A 14,193-nucleotide genomic window follows, 5' to 3' on the forward strand; every position below is an offset into this window, starting at 1 on the left:
CTCGAAAACACATACCCTATAGTCATGCACCGTACATTCGCAACACCACCACCGATTTACTTGCTGCAGCTAGTATCAAATTGCACAATAGAAAACAAAGAAGGTCAGCTTGAGAAGCGAGTCGCAATTTTTACTCCACTTTGTGTGTAGGAGTGTCTGTTTTGGGTGGAAACCCCATACGGCACTGAAGCCCTCGGGCATGGTAATTCAGCACTGGCCAGTGGATGAAAATGTATAGTGTGGAGCATGTTTGCGTGGCAAGAAATACATACGAGCTTCCGATGCTGAAAATGGAAATAAGGCAGGTGTTCGAAAGAATTTTTCGATAGGTTCCTAAGGCTGGGTAGCATTAACCGCGAATTAAATAGTTTTAATTTATTTGACTCATAAATGCACTTTAGTGTCATATATAATGCACAGAAAGTAGATACATTACATACTTCGTACTGCTTGAAGAACTTTGATTGATTACTTCAATTAATGAATGCTATCAAAGTGCTGTATATAAAATATGAATAACCAACATCATTAGAATTTAGGTAAAACATCTCAGTGAAGGGCGTTCGATATTTACTCTGGAAATATTGATGAAAAGTTTTAAGAATAGTTACTCATCACAGCTGAACACTAAAGTTAATATTATATTAAAAAATGAGTTCCGTAATGGTTGTATACCAATACATAACTACTGTCCGGTTTCGAAAACTTTTGACATACTGGCCATGTTGATACCTTCCAAGATGTTAACGCACTTAGTAATCACCCACGTCCTTTGCGGGAATGAATCAAGAACACAATGCTAATTTGCAGCATGTTCTTTTGTTAACTCTCCGAATCTAAACTCCATTGAACACGCATGAGACACCACATCTACCTCACTAGAGATACCTTTCATCTGTATCTCTGCATTTTAGACCACATTATATGCAGTTTTGATGATAATACCAGTGGACGCCTATGTCGGGATCCTGCTGTACGGAAAATGAAAAGAGCTATACGCTATTAGGTGGGTGGGATAATTCAGTACTAATTCTTTATGTATTGATACACATACAGTGCCCAGATACTCCATCTACTTTACCTGTTCGTAGCCGAGAGAAAAGTTCTTTTTCCCGGATTCTTCCACATCCATTAGAAAAAGATGTAAAAATATATTACCACCATATTTGCGATCCACATCCATGCCCTACATCTCTTTAATGACTCCATTGCATTCCATTGTCTCATATGTCTAATTTATCATTTCAGATTTTTATATTGTCCTTTATCAGTCATTAGCGTTCACCTCTGGTGCTTGGAGTCCGGGGTTCGATCCCAGCCCCACTGGCCAAGTGAACTTTGTGGTGGACAAACACCGTGTGCGTGGATTTTCTCGGGGTTCTCCCGTTTCCTCCCACTTTCTTCATTCCACCATTTCATTCATTACTCATCATCACCGTCTCCTTTAGCCTAACCGGCATAACCGTGGGACGTAAAACTCAAAGATTTCATTTAGATCGTGTCAATTAGTGGTGGACGAACTGCCTATTTAAAACTTAAGTCCTGAAATTTTAGTTTGTTGAGTTGATTTTAGTTTAACGTCCCTTTCAGCAGCGAGGCTATATGAGACGGGACGTGGAATATGAACCAAATGAGCTCCCGCCGGAAATCGAATCCAGGTCTTCCACACCAAGGCGCGTACGCTAACCGCTTAACCGCGAAAGAGCTCCTTTTTAATTTCTATTTCCAAAGTTTACTTTCTAAACTTTCGAGTTTGGTTTAAAGAAAATGAAGTGTCTTATAACAACTAGCAAGCGGTATTCAATAAATAGTACATATAATATGAAAATGCTATTTAGCACATTAATTTACACACAGACACACACACACACACACACACATATATATATATATATATATATATATATATATATATATATATATATATAGTGGCGGATCCAGGATATGATCAAGGGAGGGGCTAAACCATAGTTTGCTGCTTTATCCAGTGTAAAGCAGGATTGAAGCCCATTTTAATCCGGTGTATACCTGAGCGTCAAGGGGGGGGGGCTATAGTCCCTGTAGCACCCCTTGGATCCGCGCCTACATATATATATATATATATATATATATATATATATATATATATATATACTGAGTGAAAAAAAAGTGAGACACGTGCCCAGCCTCTGGATCTCGAACTGCCTTGATTCATCGTGATAACTATGTCACAGAGTCCTGATATCGTTGTTTGAGGAATATTCTCAGTTCCACAAATTGGATAGTGGTGGACACCATGCATGAACTGCCCTCTCTATCATCCCGTACGTTCTCAATGAGCTAGAGATCACGGGACGAGGGGTTACGGAACAATGTAAACTCCTAGGATATGACACTAGCTGTGTAATGTGGAGCATTATGCCGCTGGAAAACACGTTTTCTGCTGAAGGTGTACGTAATCACCAACAGATTGCAGATATTCCCTGGCGTTCATTTACTCAACAGCTATCATTTATTCCAACAAAACAGTCTTCACACCAGTACACTTCCGCCTTCCCCTGTACTCGTGACACGTTGCACTGGAAACCTATGCACTCGTTTTGCTTTCTCCACATATTAATCAGCATGTAAAAAAGTGAAAGGGTTTAATCAAATTAACCCTCTTCCATTGCTCGACACTCTGGTCCCGGTGGCCCTTGACAAAGTACAGACGACGGTTTTTGCTTCCTGTTGTGTATAAAACAACTCTCCCAAGCGAGAGAAAAGTTTTAATATTTCCATGTTGCCCACCAAGCTATGGTTGAGGTGAACAAGAATAGGAGTTGTTAACATGAGCACTGTGGTAGAACGTCACATGGAATAACCCATTCGTGCTAGATTTCGACGAATATCTTGAGACAGGTAACAGGTTCTTGCCAACATTGAAATTGAAAACCTTGTTGGCCTCTCTCACTTTCAGAAATGCTCGTGCCTACCATTTGGGCACCGTCAACTATACTCCTTCCAAACGAGGTTTGAGTCGTTTCGCGTACAACACCAGTACTAGACACATAATAGGTAAAAGTAGTGATTGGAAAAATAGCCATGCCCAGTAACCGTGTAGACGTTACCGCTAGGTGTGTCTTAATATTTTGCGCACTCAGTGTATGTAATGCGTACACATATCTGTTTCGAAAATCTAAGATAGAAAAATAGTGATGACATGTAACAATCATTGTTTGGCTTTCTGTAAATCTGTACGAATTAATCACTTTTAAATATGAAATCGTAACACTTTGCGAGGTAGAAGAAAAGTGCATTTTTAAATTGAGGGAGTTCAATTATGAATAAACAAGTCACTAGATCCATGGAGAGACCAACGTTCTTGCATTATATTTTTTGTTATATGGTGATTGTAGGTGAATTGAATTGTAATGCAGTTATTATTTATTTTTATTCTTTTTTTCTGTAGAGCATTATGAAGAATACAATGTGTTTTTCTATCACTACACCCGGGAAGAGTTGTCTAAATCCGAGGAAACTCAGAGGAAAAGAAGAAAGGCTGCTGGAGATCTGGAATGTTGTCCTCCTCCTCCTCTCATTTCATTGACTCCAGGATTCAGTATGGTAGCCAATCTTTTACAATGTGATGTTTTGCTGTATATTATAAAAATCGTATTAGAAAGGTAAGTTTTTTTCACGATTCAAGAACTTATTCTTGTATGTAGAACAATGCAGACCCAGTACCAATTGTATAAACCAGAAATGACAAGGTTTCTTTCCTTGCCATATTTAATTCTCATCTTGAGCCTGGAGCTAAACACAATACAGTACAGAGTATTTTAACATGACCTTTACGTAATACAAAAGATTACAATATTAAAATGATAATTTAACCAGTTCATGTGGTTGAAAACTTAGTTGAAAAAGACATATTTGATGGAGGAAATGGGAACCGCTATTTTTGTTCCTGTAACCATGTTTTATGCTTAGATAATTCTCCGAAATTAGAATTATACTGTACAATCCGCGGCAAAAAACCTGCAACATGAGCATATAAGTTTATTGTGAAATGACGAAGACTTTTGCTCCAAAATAAGTGTGCACGGGAGGAGGCCGAGGTTTATCCTGGGTGATTCGTTCAACTTAGACGTTATGTTCATTCCCTGTGCTGTTAGGCGTAGTTTCACAATAAACTTACATTTTCATGTTGCAGGTTTTTTTGCCGCGGATTGTACCATGAACGTTGCCTCAATTAAGTTTATGTTAAAGTTAGATTTTTTAATGGTAGAGATATTTTATAAGTTTCCTCGTACTGTAGACTAAATTATTTTTAAAATGTGTGTACGAATTGAAATTAACTTTCGTTTTCTCTTCTTCCCTCTTCCTTTTAACCCTTAATGGTCACTTGTATATTACGATGTGTTTTCATAAAATACTATAGTTATATTAACCATTGCTTTGGGTAATTTGAAAATATATAATCAGAGAATCCGGAATTGAAGAGAACCAGGTTACTCTTAAATTTATTCTATGGTTAGTTATAATATTGTTTGATATTGAAGGATAATATATTGAAAAATATTCTTGAGTATGAAATGACTATTTAGTTAAACATGATACGACAAATGTGTCCATCGCCGGTCTGTTAAAATCGTATTTTGCATAGTATAACGGCTTCACGGTGTTAATTCAGAAAGAGAACATTCAAATACAGGTAATCATACTAACAACTGTTTGCGAAGCAAATATAATTGTGAATTCCAACACTCATTTTAATGAAGATAATTTATTTGTTTGAAAGTGTGTTTCTTTCCTCCAGGGTTTGGATAACTAAAGCATGAATAGCCAATACTAACTTAAGTGGTTTGATTGCATCTTCAGGATGAAGCTTTGTCAGTAAATGATCGTATCTAGGCTGCTAATACAAAACCACATCTACCACAATTCTCATTCAATACACGTGCTTGAGGGGCAAGCATCTAAACTTCAATTAGATATTCCTGTAATCATACAACTAATATACATGCAGCCGAATAAACGGGTTTCTGTCAGCTTGTAGTAAATAAGTAAAAACAACACTGTCTCACAGCTTCACACTTACACAAGCTTAGTTGCCAGATTCCACCCCCGGTTAACAAAGTAAAAAATATTGGGTTTCTGCTTTTACATATCTAGACTTGTTTCTAGCATGTTAGTATTTCACCAACTTAAAAATAGGGCTCAAATTTCTTACCTACTTTTTGAAGTAGATAAGTCACTTAATATTTCCAATATAATGATTTTCAAAATATGATTTTTTTAAAAAGTAGTAATACTATGTTTCTAAGTAAGTTTCGTTTTACAGTAATACCGTACTTTGTTACACAGCTTGTATCTTTCGAAATTCTTCCTAATTTATCCATTTAATCCAATCCTGAAATTTACAGGGATTTTCTGGAACGCATTGTTGAAATACATTCTAAGATAACTATGTTTCTCACACTTTGCACTTTATTTGCTTTATTTTAGTAAAAAAAAAAATAGTTGCATTGTCTGTCCTTTTCATGTGAAGAATAAGGTTGATTTCAAATCTCTCTCTCTTACGGTACGTATTTTAATTAAAGTGATATGATAGAGTCTCAACCGAAATGCTAACCATGTTCAAAAATTCATTTTAAACTGTTTAGCCGTTTCCTTACACTGGAGATTTTATGAATACGAAATCGTAAATTAAAATTACAATTAAAAAAAGAAGCCCGTTTTCCTTCGCATAACGGAATTTCCGAAAACGCTGGGACACATGGTCACTTTTTTTTTAATTTTCCACTGCTAGTCACAGGAGACTAGCGACTGCTAGTGATTTCAAGGAGGTCTCTGTATTTATCTTGCAAATGTCTGTTCTCTTATGTTCGTATGTTGTGACAGAGCTTTTTCAACAGAGCTCCCGAGATCTTCATAGTGGAAATATTAAGTATGTACAATGCTTGAATATTTTCCGACCATTGAAGATTGTTTTTGCAAAAAACCATAGATTTAATGCAGCACAACAGACTGGAGAACTTAATCAGAATCTGAAACGATCAGTTTCAACAGTCACAATGTGATGAGGGCTTACTATTTGTGGGCAGGCTTTGATTTCAACATCGGATCACTGCAATGAAAACAAGAGATAAAATTGATGCCTTGAAGATAATTGAACCGCAAATGATTGTAAGAGAGTAATATTATCCAGTGAGTCATTTTTATCGTTGTTTCAAATAGCAAGATAATGTTGTACATGTTGGATGCTCAAAGAAATGTATGTTCCAGACTATCTGTGCCCTACCCTTAAAGATAGAGGCTTTTCTGTATTGATATAAATCACAGTTTCATGGCGTTCTTTTGATCTTTCCATTACTGTTAAAGAACGAACTACTGCTAGTGAATATATAGACATGTTAGGGGACCAGATGCAACTTTTTTTGAGATGACAATGCGCCAATACATACAACCTAACCTGTTCAGAGGTGGTTTAAGGAATATCAGGACGAATTTAAACACCTACTCTGGCTCTCTTATCTTCCCGACCAGAACATCGTTAAATATCTGAGGTCAGTTTTAAAGCAGCGAGTCCGGTACAGTTTCCTGTTCCATCATTATTAACGCTACTGAATACTGTGTTGCATGAAAAATGGTCCACTATTCCACTAGAAATAATTCTTGAGTTATACCTCGATTCCGCGATAAATACAAGTTGTTGTACAGACTAAAGGTGGTCCAACACTCGTAGGTAAGTTTTATTTCAATAAACGTTACCATCATTTTAATAACTATTTGTCAAAATATGACCACAACACTAAAAATGTACACAATGAACTCTTTCGCTAAACAGCTTATCATAAACGAAGGTTAACAAGTAGGTGGAAAAAGAGACATGAAATTTTGCACTTTTAAAGGGTTTCTAGAGAAATTTGACGTGTCAATATGAATACAGTGATACATACAGTAAAACCTATTTACTGGCTACTTTCCAAACTTGGCAATACTTTTGTAGAACTTACACTTCTTCATAAGACATTACTTATTACTCTGTAAGTTGGTCAGCTATCTTATTTACCTTGGAACTTGGCCACATTTGAAAAACGTTATTTATGTGAATTTGATAATAAAATTACTTCTGAAAGTAAGCATCTGCATGTGATATTCATTTCTTAAAATCACTTTTGAACGTCTTTCACTGTTGTACATTTCAGGAGTTCGGTAAACCCAAGGAGAAAAAAAAGTCCATTGAAGTATCGTCTTCAAAAATGCAAAAGACGGTGCTACTTGTAACGCTCCCACGCTCTACAGTCGTTGAAATACGAGGGCTATCCAGAAAGTAGATTACGTTTTCGTCTGTGTCCGCTAGGGGCGGGGCTAGCGCGGCCATCTTGGGGTCAGAGCGTTGCGCAGCTCAGTCGGCATCTAGCCGTGCTAGTGAGAGGTTCGTGCTGTGCTCCGTTAAGATACTGTGACGGTTTGAAATGTCTGCGTTAATTGAAAATCCCGCGAGCTGCGAGGTGCGTGCAGTAATAAGGTTTCTGACAGCAAAAAACTGTAAACCGATAGAAATCTATCGGCAGCTGTGTGAAGTGTATGGGGAAAACATTATCACTGAAGGTGGAGTGCGACAGTGGGTCATAAGATTTAAAAATGGCCGAACCAATGTTCACGACGAAGATCGAAGTGGGAGACCCAGCAAAGTGACTGCCGAACTTGTCGAAAAAGTCGATGTTAAAGTCCGTGAAAATCGAAAGTTCACAATAACGGAACTTTCTTTGAGTTTTCCACAAATTTCGCGAAGTTTGTTGCACGAAATCATCAGCGAAAAGCTTGGTTACCACAAGTTTTGTGCAAGATGGATTCCAAAAATCTTGACAGAGGACCACAAAAATCAGCGAATGGCTGCAGCGTTGCACTTTTTGGACGCCTACAATAAGGATGGTGACTCTTTACTCGATCGCATCGTTACTGGTGACGAAACATGGGTGAAACACGTGAACTGTGAAACGAAATTGCAATCAATGCAGTGGGGGCACACAGGTTCTCCCCAAAAACCCAAGAAATGCATGCAAACAATGTCGGCAAGGAAGATGATGGCGACTGTTTTTTGGGACAGAAAAGGTGTGATTTTGGTGGACTTCCTGGAAAGAGGCACTACAATAAACGCTCAAAGGTATTGCCAAACTCTGCAAAACCTCAGAAGAGCAATTTAAAACAAGCACAGAGGAATGTTGAGCTCTAAGATCTTGTTGATTCACGACAACGCCCGGCCCCACACGGCAAATGTCACGCGTGAAGTTCTTGAATCTTTTCAGTGGGAGTTGTTTCCTCATCCGCCGTACAGTCCCGACCTGGCACCGAGCGACTTCCACCTATTCCCAGCAAGGAAGAAGTGGCTGGCTATGCAGCGTTTTGATGACGACGAACAGCTGCAAGAAGAGGTAACGAAGTGGTTGAAGTCGCAGGCGGCCGAATTTTTCGACGAAGGAATTTCCAAGCTCGTACATCGCTACGATAAATGCCTTAATTTGAATGGTGACTATGTCGAAAAGTAGTATTTGTGTGTGGCTTTCATCTGTATATAATAAAATTTGTTTCCTATACTTTGTTGATTTTTTATTCCAAAACGTAATCTACTTTCTGGATAGCCCTCGTAGAGTTTCAAATTAGAAACTAGAGGCCGATTCTATTAGAGGCTGACCTACTATAAGCCTCTATAGGGCAAAAGAGGTAACTTCCAGGAAGCTTCAGTGTACACAATTACGAAATGGCAAAAATTAAACAGTGCCAGTTTTATTAGGTGATTCGTCCGAGAAATTACTAACACAGCGCACACACACAGTTAGTATTGTTTTAGTTTAAATAATGCAACAAGCATCCAAATATAGTCATTACAGTAACTACTTGCTATTGAAAGAATTGTGAAAAATCACTTTTTTTTTTTTTTTCAACGACAAAAAATCTTATTGTTGAATATCATCTTGGCTATATTATAAATACCAAAGAAACAAATCCCTGAAGTAATACAGGGTTTTCATAAAGTCTGGACGGATTTAATTTGCTTATAATTTTCATAAAAATGCTCATAATGAAATCAAATAAAGTGCAAACGGTAGCGGAAGGATTAAATTTTTAGTTGGCAACACTGTTAGATAAGCGGCAACTCTGAACACGTTGAGAGAGGGAGAGGGAGGGCAAGGCCAATTCTGGTGTGTCGAAAGTTCACCAAAGAGTTCAAAAAGCCGGCACCGACTGAGAGTGCAATCCGAAAGTGGCATGCTAAGTTCTTGGAGACAGGAAGCGTCCTGGACCGTCCTCGAAGTGGGAGGCCGCCAACATCGCCTGCAACAGTGAGCAGGGTAAGGGAAAGCATCATCAACAGCCCACAGAAGTCGATTCCTAGACGGTCCTACGCGAATGTGTGGACGTAAATGGCGCCCAGTTGGAGATGTGGCGGTGAATGAACTGAGCTGGTGCAGATTACAGGTAAAAATTTAATCCTTCCGCTACCCTTTGCACTTTATTTGATTTCAATATGAGCATTTATATGTAAATTATAAGCGAATTAAATCCGTCCATACTTTATGAAAACCCTGTATTAATGAACACCAGTATATATGTTCTCGGCACAATTTAAATTAATCCCAAAAATATAAAAGAAATACCAATAACTAAATTAAATGCAATTTTGAAGGGTAAATCGAATATTACAGTAACTGGAACATTTGTTTATGATTACAAAGATGCCCCGTGTCCAATGAATTTATTAACAGCAGAAAAATGGTTGTCAAAGCTTCAATAAGGAAGTTACAATTCGATTTATTTTACGATATACATGTACTAACTTTTTATAAACCTATTCGGGGCAAGAGGGAATTAAAATCGGAGTCATATCTTCCATAAGTAGAAGCTTTCCTTTGTATATACTTAAACACAAACTAACTATTTGCTGAGCAAAACAATATATTCACATTAAAAAGCTACATACTTGTTACAGTTTCTTAATGTGAATATATTGTTTTGCTCAGCAAATAGTTTGTTTGTGTCGAAGTCATACATTTCCTATACAAAGAGACTCATTCTGAATTTCTTTCTTAGTATAATAGAGATAGCAACATATTTAATTTTCAACTTTGTGAGTATTTTTTAAATCAAATAAACACTATTATCAAGAAGCAGCTGTCAATGACTATATGTCTGTGAATTAAGAATTTCAAAATAATAAGTTAATTTAGTAATTATTTTAAACTACTATTTATATATTTGCCTGTTAGAAATACTCGAACAATCATGTCAAATAGGTACGGCAAAGTTAGATAAATTGGATACAGAAATTAAATACGACAAACAATAAGAAGGAGCAATCAGTATCGATACGAGTGCACAATCTGACACACACACACAGGAAACGAATTCACAGAAAGATGGAAGGAAAAGAAGTTTAGAAATTTTACTTCTTACCTTGCAAATTCTCGCCTAGTTTTACTGCTTACTCTTCCGGCCACCAGCCATCTTCTGTAGCAACTTAGTTGTGAGCTTCCATGTACTTCTCTTCGTAACTTTGATGTTCACTACATTAACACCGAGGCACACGTGGCTGTCCCGTCTTCGACTACTTCTGTCTTCACCACGAAGTCTATGTATTCGTTGTAAATTCATGCACCCATCTCTCTGATCAGGTAGAACATAGACGGAACGAAAGGTATAATCACTGCTACCAAGTCCTAACCTTTTTTCTTTCCTATGAAAAAGAAATAAAACTAATTATTTTCCATATGCACTTATAATATTCTATTGCAGATGATGATTATTCCATTAGTTACAATAAAATATAATATTTATTTACAATTCTTTTTATTTTTTAAACGAAAGTTATTGTTTTCGAGCTTTCCTAATTTCTTTTTTTATTGGGACATGAATCAGACTGCTACATACTACTTTATTTCTTTTATGTTTGTTGTCGGCAAGTGTAGGAAAGACGGGCACCATTAAGGTTTCCCATTCATGTTCTACATTACGAAGCACTTGATCATCAGCTATTCGAATTATTTTCCTTCTGTGAAGCTTTCGATATATTTGCAACAAATGGCGATCGGATTCATGTGTCAGTTAGAGAGAGACAGAAAAAATGTATCAAGACATTTCTTTTGAATGTGTGCAGGGACGTACACAAGAATTTGTTTCGGAAGGGGTCCAAAGCTTTTTTGTAAGGTCTGAAACAATATGTGGATAAATCATTAAAATTTGTAATATCACTCCAAACATTATACTAAATTTCCAGAAAATTTGAGGTTTTGAAGGAGGGGGGGAGCATCCTCAAGAACCCGTCCCATGCATGCGTCCTTGAATATAGGTGTTTTGAAATACGCTACAGCATAATTTTGGTATTTTGATGATGAATTCTTTTTAAATAGTTCTATCATTTTACCGCTCACGGATAGGTGTTGTCATTTGATTAGTATTTACATGTACTTAATTACATTCTAAGTGTAGATGATACCACATTTCTTACTATAAAGTTACTGGCTACTCGTACTCTCCCTTTATCACCTTCTCTGTCAGAACCATATTCACCACAAGCATTGTTGTTCTTTGTTCAAAACCGTTCTATATTTTCATACTTACTAATACGCCAGTAAAACTTGGTATATATATATATATATATATATATATATATGGAACTTTTCGCGCTACCTTTTGTGCCAATAGATGCGTGTCATATTATTCAGATGCCTGTGTCATTCTAAAGACAATCACTTATGAACCATGAATCTAGGATATTAGGATACAAGCAGGAGCTTCCTAAGAGTTTCTGATTGTTTTTCAAAAAAATCGAAAAACTTAGTTAATTTCTACCTATTACCCAAAAGTAAATGAGACTTGGCAAAATTATAACCTTCGATATTGAACACGAGCCACTCTAGAGACACACAAATTGTAAACACCATATTTTCCAGGAAAAAAAAATTATCAGATTTCCCCGAATTTTGCATCCGTGAGGGTATGTATGTAATATCATTCAAAAGATTACAGAAAAAATTGTGCAATTTCCAGGAAAAGCCCGCATATCCTCTCGAATATTATGTGTGTGGTATAATTCGAAAACCTGACTCATTCTGAAGAAAATGAGTATTAACCATAAATGTAAAGTACTTGTAATTAGGTACTACGAGCGGAAGTCTAACATTTTCTTTAAAAACTGGGGTGCTTAAGAGGTGAGACAATATAATTGTTTTTAATATTTCCTGGAATTGGCCATTTTATTTGTATCTATCATCATAAGTAGAGGAGAGAAAAGAGTGAAAAACGTGTAATATTTCGAAAGTAATATTATATTAAAAAAATATTAAATTATAGTGTGCGAATGACAAACTAAAATAGATTATGTATTACATACAATGTTCATATTTCCAGAAATATTCTTTAGTCTATATTTTTAATACAAGGTAACCAAAAAAGGTTCTTGTAGTTCTAGAGTAGTGGTAAACAAAGAGCAATACAGTAAACGGTACGTACATGGGTTTCGAAGTAATCTCCATCAGCATCCAACACCTTTTACCAAAGTTCCTGCAGCTGCACAATACTCTGGTGATTAAACTCGGCGGTCGTTGATGCAAAGAATTCCGTGAGTGCGTTCTGCAGATCTCCCTCACTTGCGAAGGATTCCCACGGAGGTGGTTGTCGAGGGAATAAAACAAGTGGTAATCTGTTGGCCCAAGGTCCAGTGAATGTGTTTCGTCGCATAGTGCCCTTCAGCCATATTGCTGAAGGGTCTCCCGCGTCCTCTTTTTCTCATGTACTTTGACATTGTTGGGCAGGAACAGCACATCCTTGCGATTCACCAATGCGGCGAGCTCCTTCTGCCGCAATGCATGTGCACCCTTTAAGATGGGTGTGTTCAGATGCCGAGTGAGCAAAGACAAACAGGCTGTCACTCATTGCCCCTTGTTGGCTGCCGACAGTGTGAGGGATACCCAATTGTTTAATTTGTATAACTTCCCTATTCCATGCAGATGCAGTCTGATTGTTTCAGCGGAATCATGGATTTTTTTCTGCAGGTTCATCACACGTTAGACCACTGTCCTCCTCGATGACTGTTTTCAGGTCCTTGTCTTGTAACACATGTGGTCGTCCACTGCGAGGTTCATCCGAAAGGCTCACATCTCCCGACCGGAATTGTGGAACCAGTACCTGGCAGTGGTTCCTTTACTACACTATTCTCAAATGCCTGGCATACGAAGTGTGTTAAAAAAGTATCGAACCTTACTTTGTTGACAAAAATACATTTATTGATTAGGAAACCCGAAACATTAATCCCCTTGAAAAGTAAAATGCATACACTTCTTCAAGAGCTCCCGCCATTCTTGGAAACACTTCTGGAACGCAATTTTTGGAATAGTGAGCAACCGTGCCATCACATTTCGCATGATGTCTTCTTTTGACTGAAATCGGGCCCCTGAGCTCCTTCGTGGCTAAACGGTTAGCGTACGCGCCTTTGGCGTGGGAGACCGGGCTTCGATTACCGGCGGGAGCTCATGTGGTTCGAACTCCACGTTAATCAGTAGGTCCCTTCTCATATATTTGGTCTAGGAATTAATTCGTGCGGTTTTACAAAAGATGGCGTAACTAGCTTATTGTCCCATAGTTTCGTTGATCCAAACATGCGTTGAAAACTACTGTCATTGAGCATCTTGTTTAGTATATGTCAGTTGCTTGAAGCGGAAACAACATTTTTTTCTTCAACTGAAAATGGCGCATTTTGTGCCTGATAAAGTGTTTTTGCGGGGAGTTATTCTTCATTGCTTTAACATGAAGAAAAGTGCTACCGCAAGTCATCATATTTTAGTGGAAGTGTTTGGTGACCATGCTCTAGCTGAGCGAACGTGTCAGAAGTGGTTTGCACGGTTTAAAGGTGGTGATTTCAGCTTGGAAGACCAAAAGCAATTTGGACAGCCTAAAGAATTTGAAGATGAAGAATTGAGAGCATTGCTTGATCAGGATTCGTGTCAAACGCAGGACGAACTTGCAGAAGCATTTGGAGTTGAGAAAACAACAGTTTCCAAACGTCTCAAAGCCATAGGAATGATTCAAAAGATGTCTTATTGGGTTTCACATGAATTGAAAAGAAAGACGTTGAAAGAAGAAAAACCGTTTGCGAATTGCTGCTTCAAAGACAGAAAAGGAAGGGATTTTTGCATCGAATTGTAACTGGTGATGAGAAGTGGATTCATT

The 14,193-nt window shown here is 37.6% G+C and overlaps 1 protein-coding gene across 1 annotated transcript in view; it reads left to right on the forward strand.

Moving 5' to 3' along the window:
* Positions 1-14,193, forward strand: part of Ubr1 (Ubr1 ubiquitin ligase) — a 360,686-nt gene that overhangs the window by 156,461 nt on the left and 190,032 nt on the right. The window contains exon 14 of the mRNA XM_081752092.1: positions 3,431-3,644. Coding sequence (XP_081608218.1) covers positions 3,431-3,644 — 214 coding nt within the window. The remainder of the gene's footprint in view (positions 1-3,430; positions 3,645-14,193) is intronic.

The sequence above is a fragment of the Thermobia domestica genome, chromosome 3, assembly GCF_964235325.1.
Source record: "Thermobia domestica chromosome 3, izTheDome1.hap1.1, whole genome shotgun sequence".
NCBI classification, from domain to species: Eukaryota; Metazoa; Arthropoda; class Insecta; order Zygentoma; family Lepismatidae; genus Thermobia; species Thermobia domestica.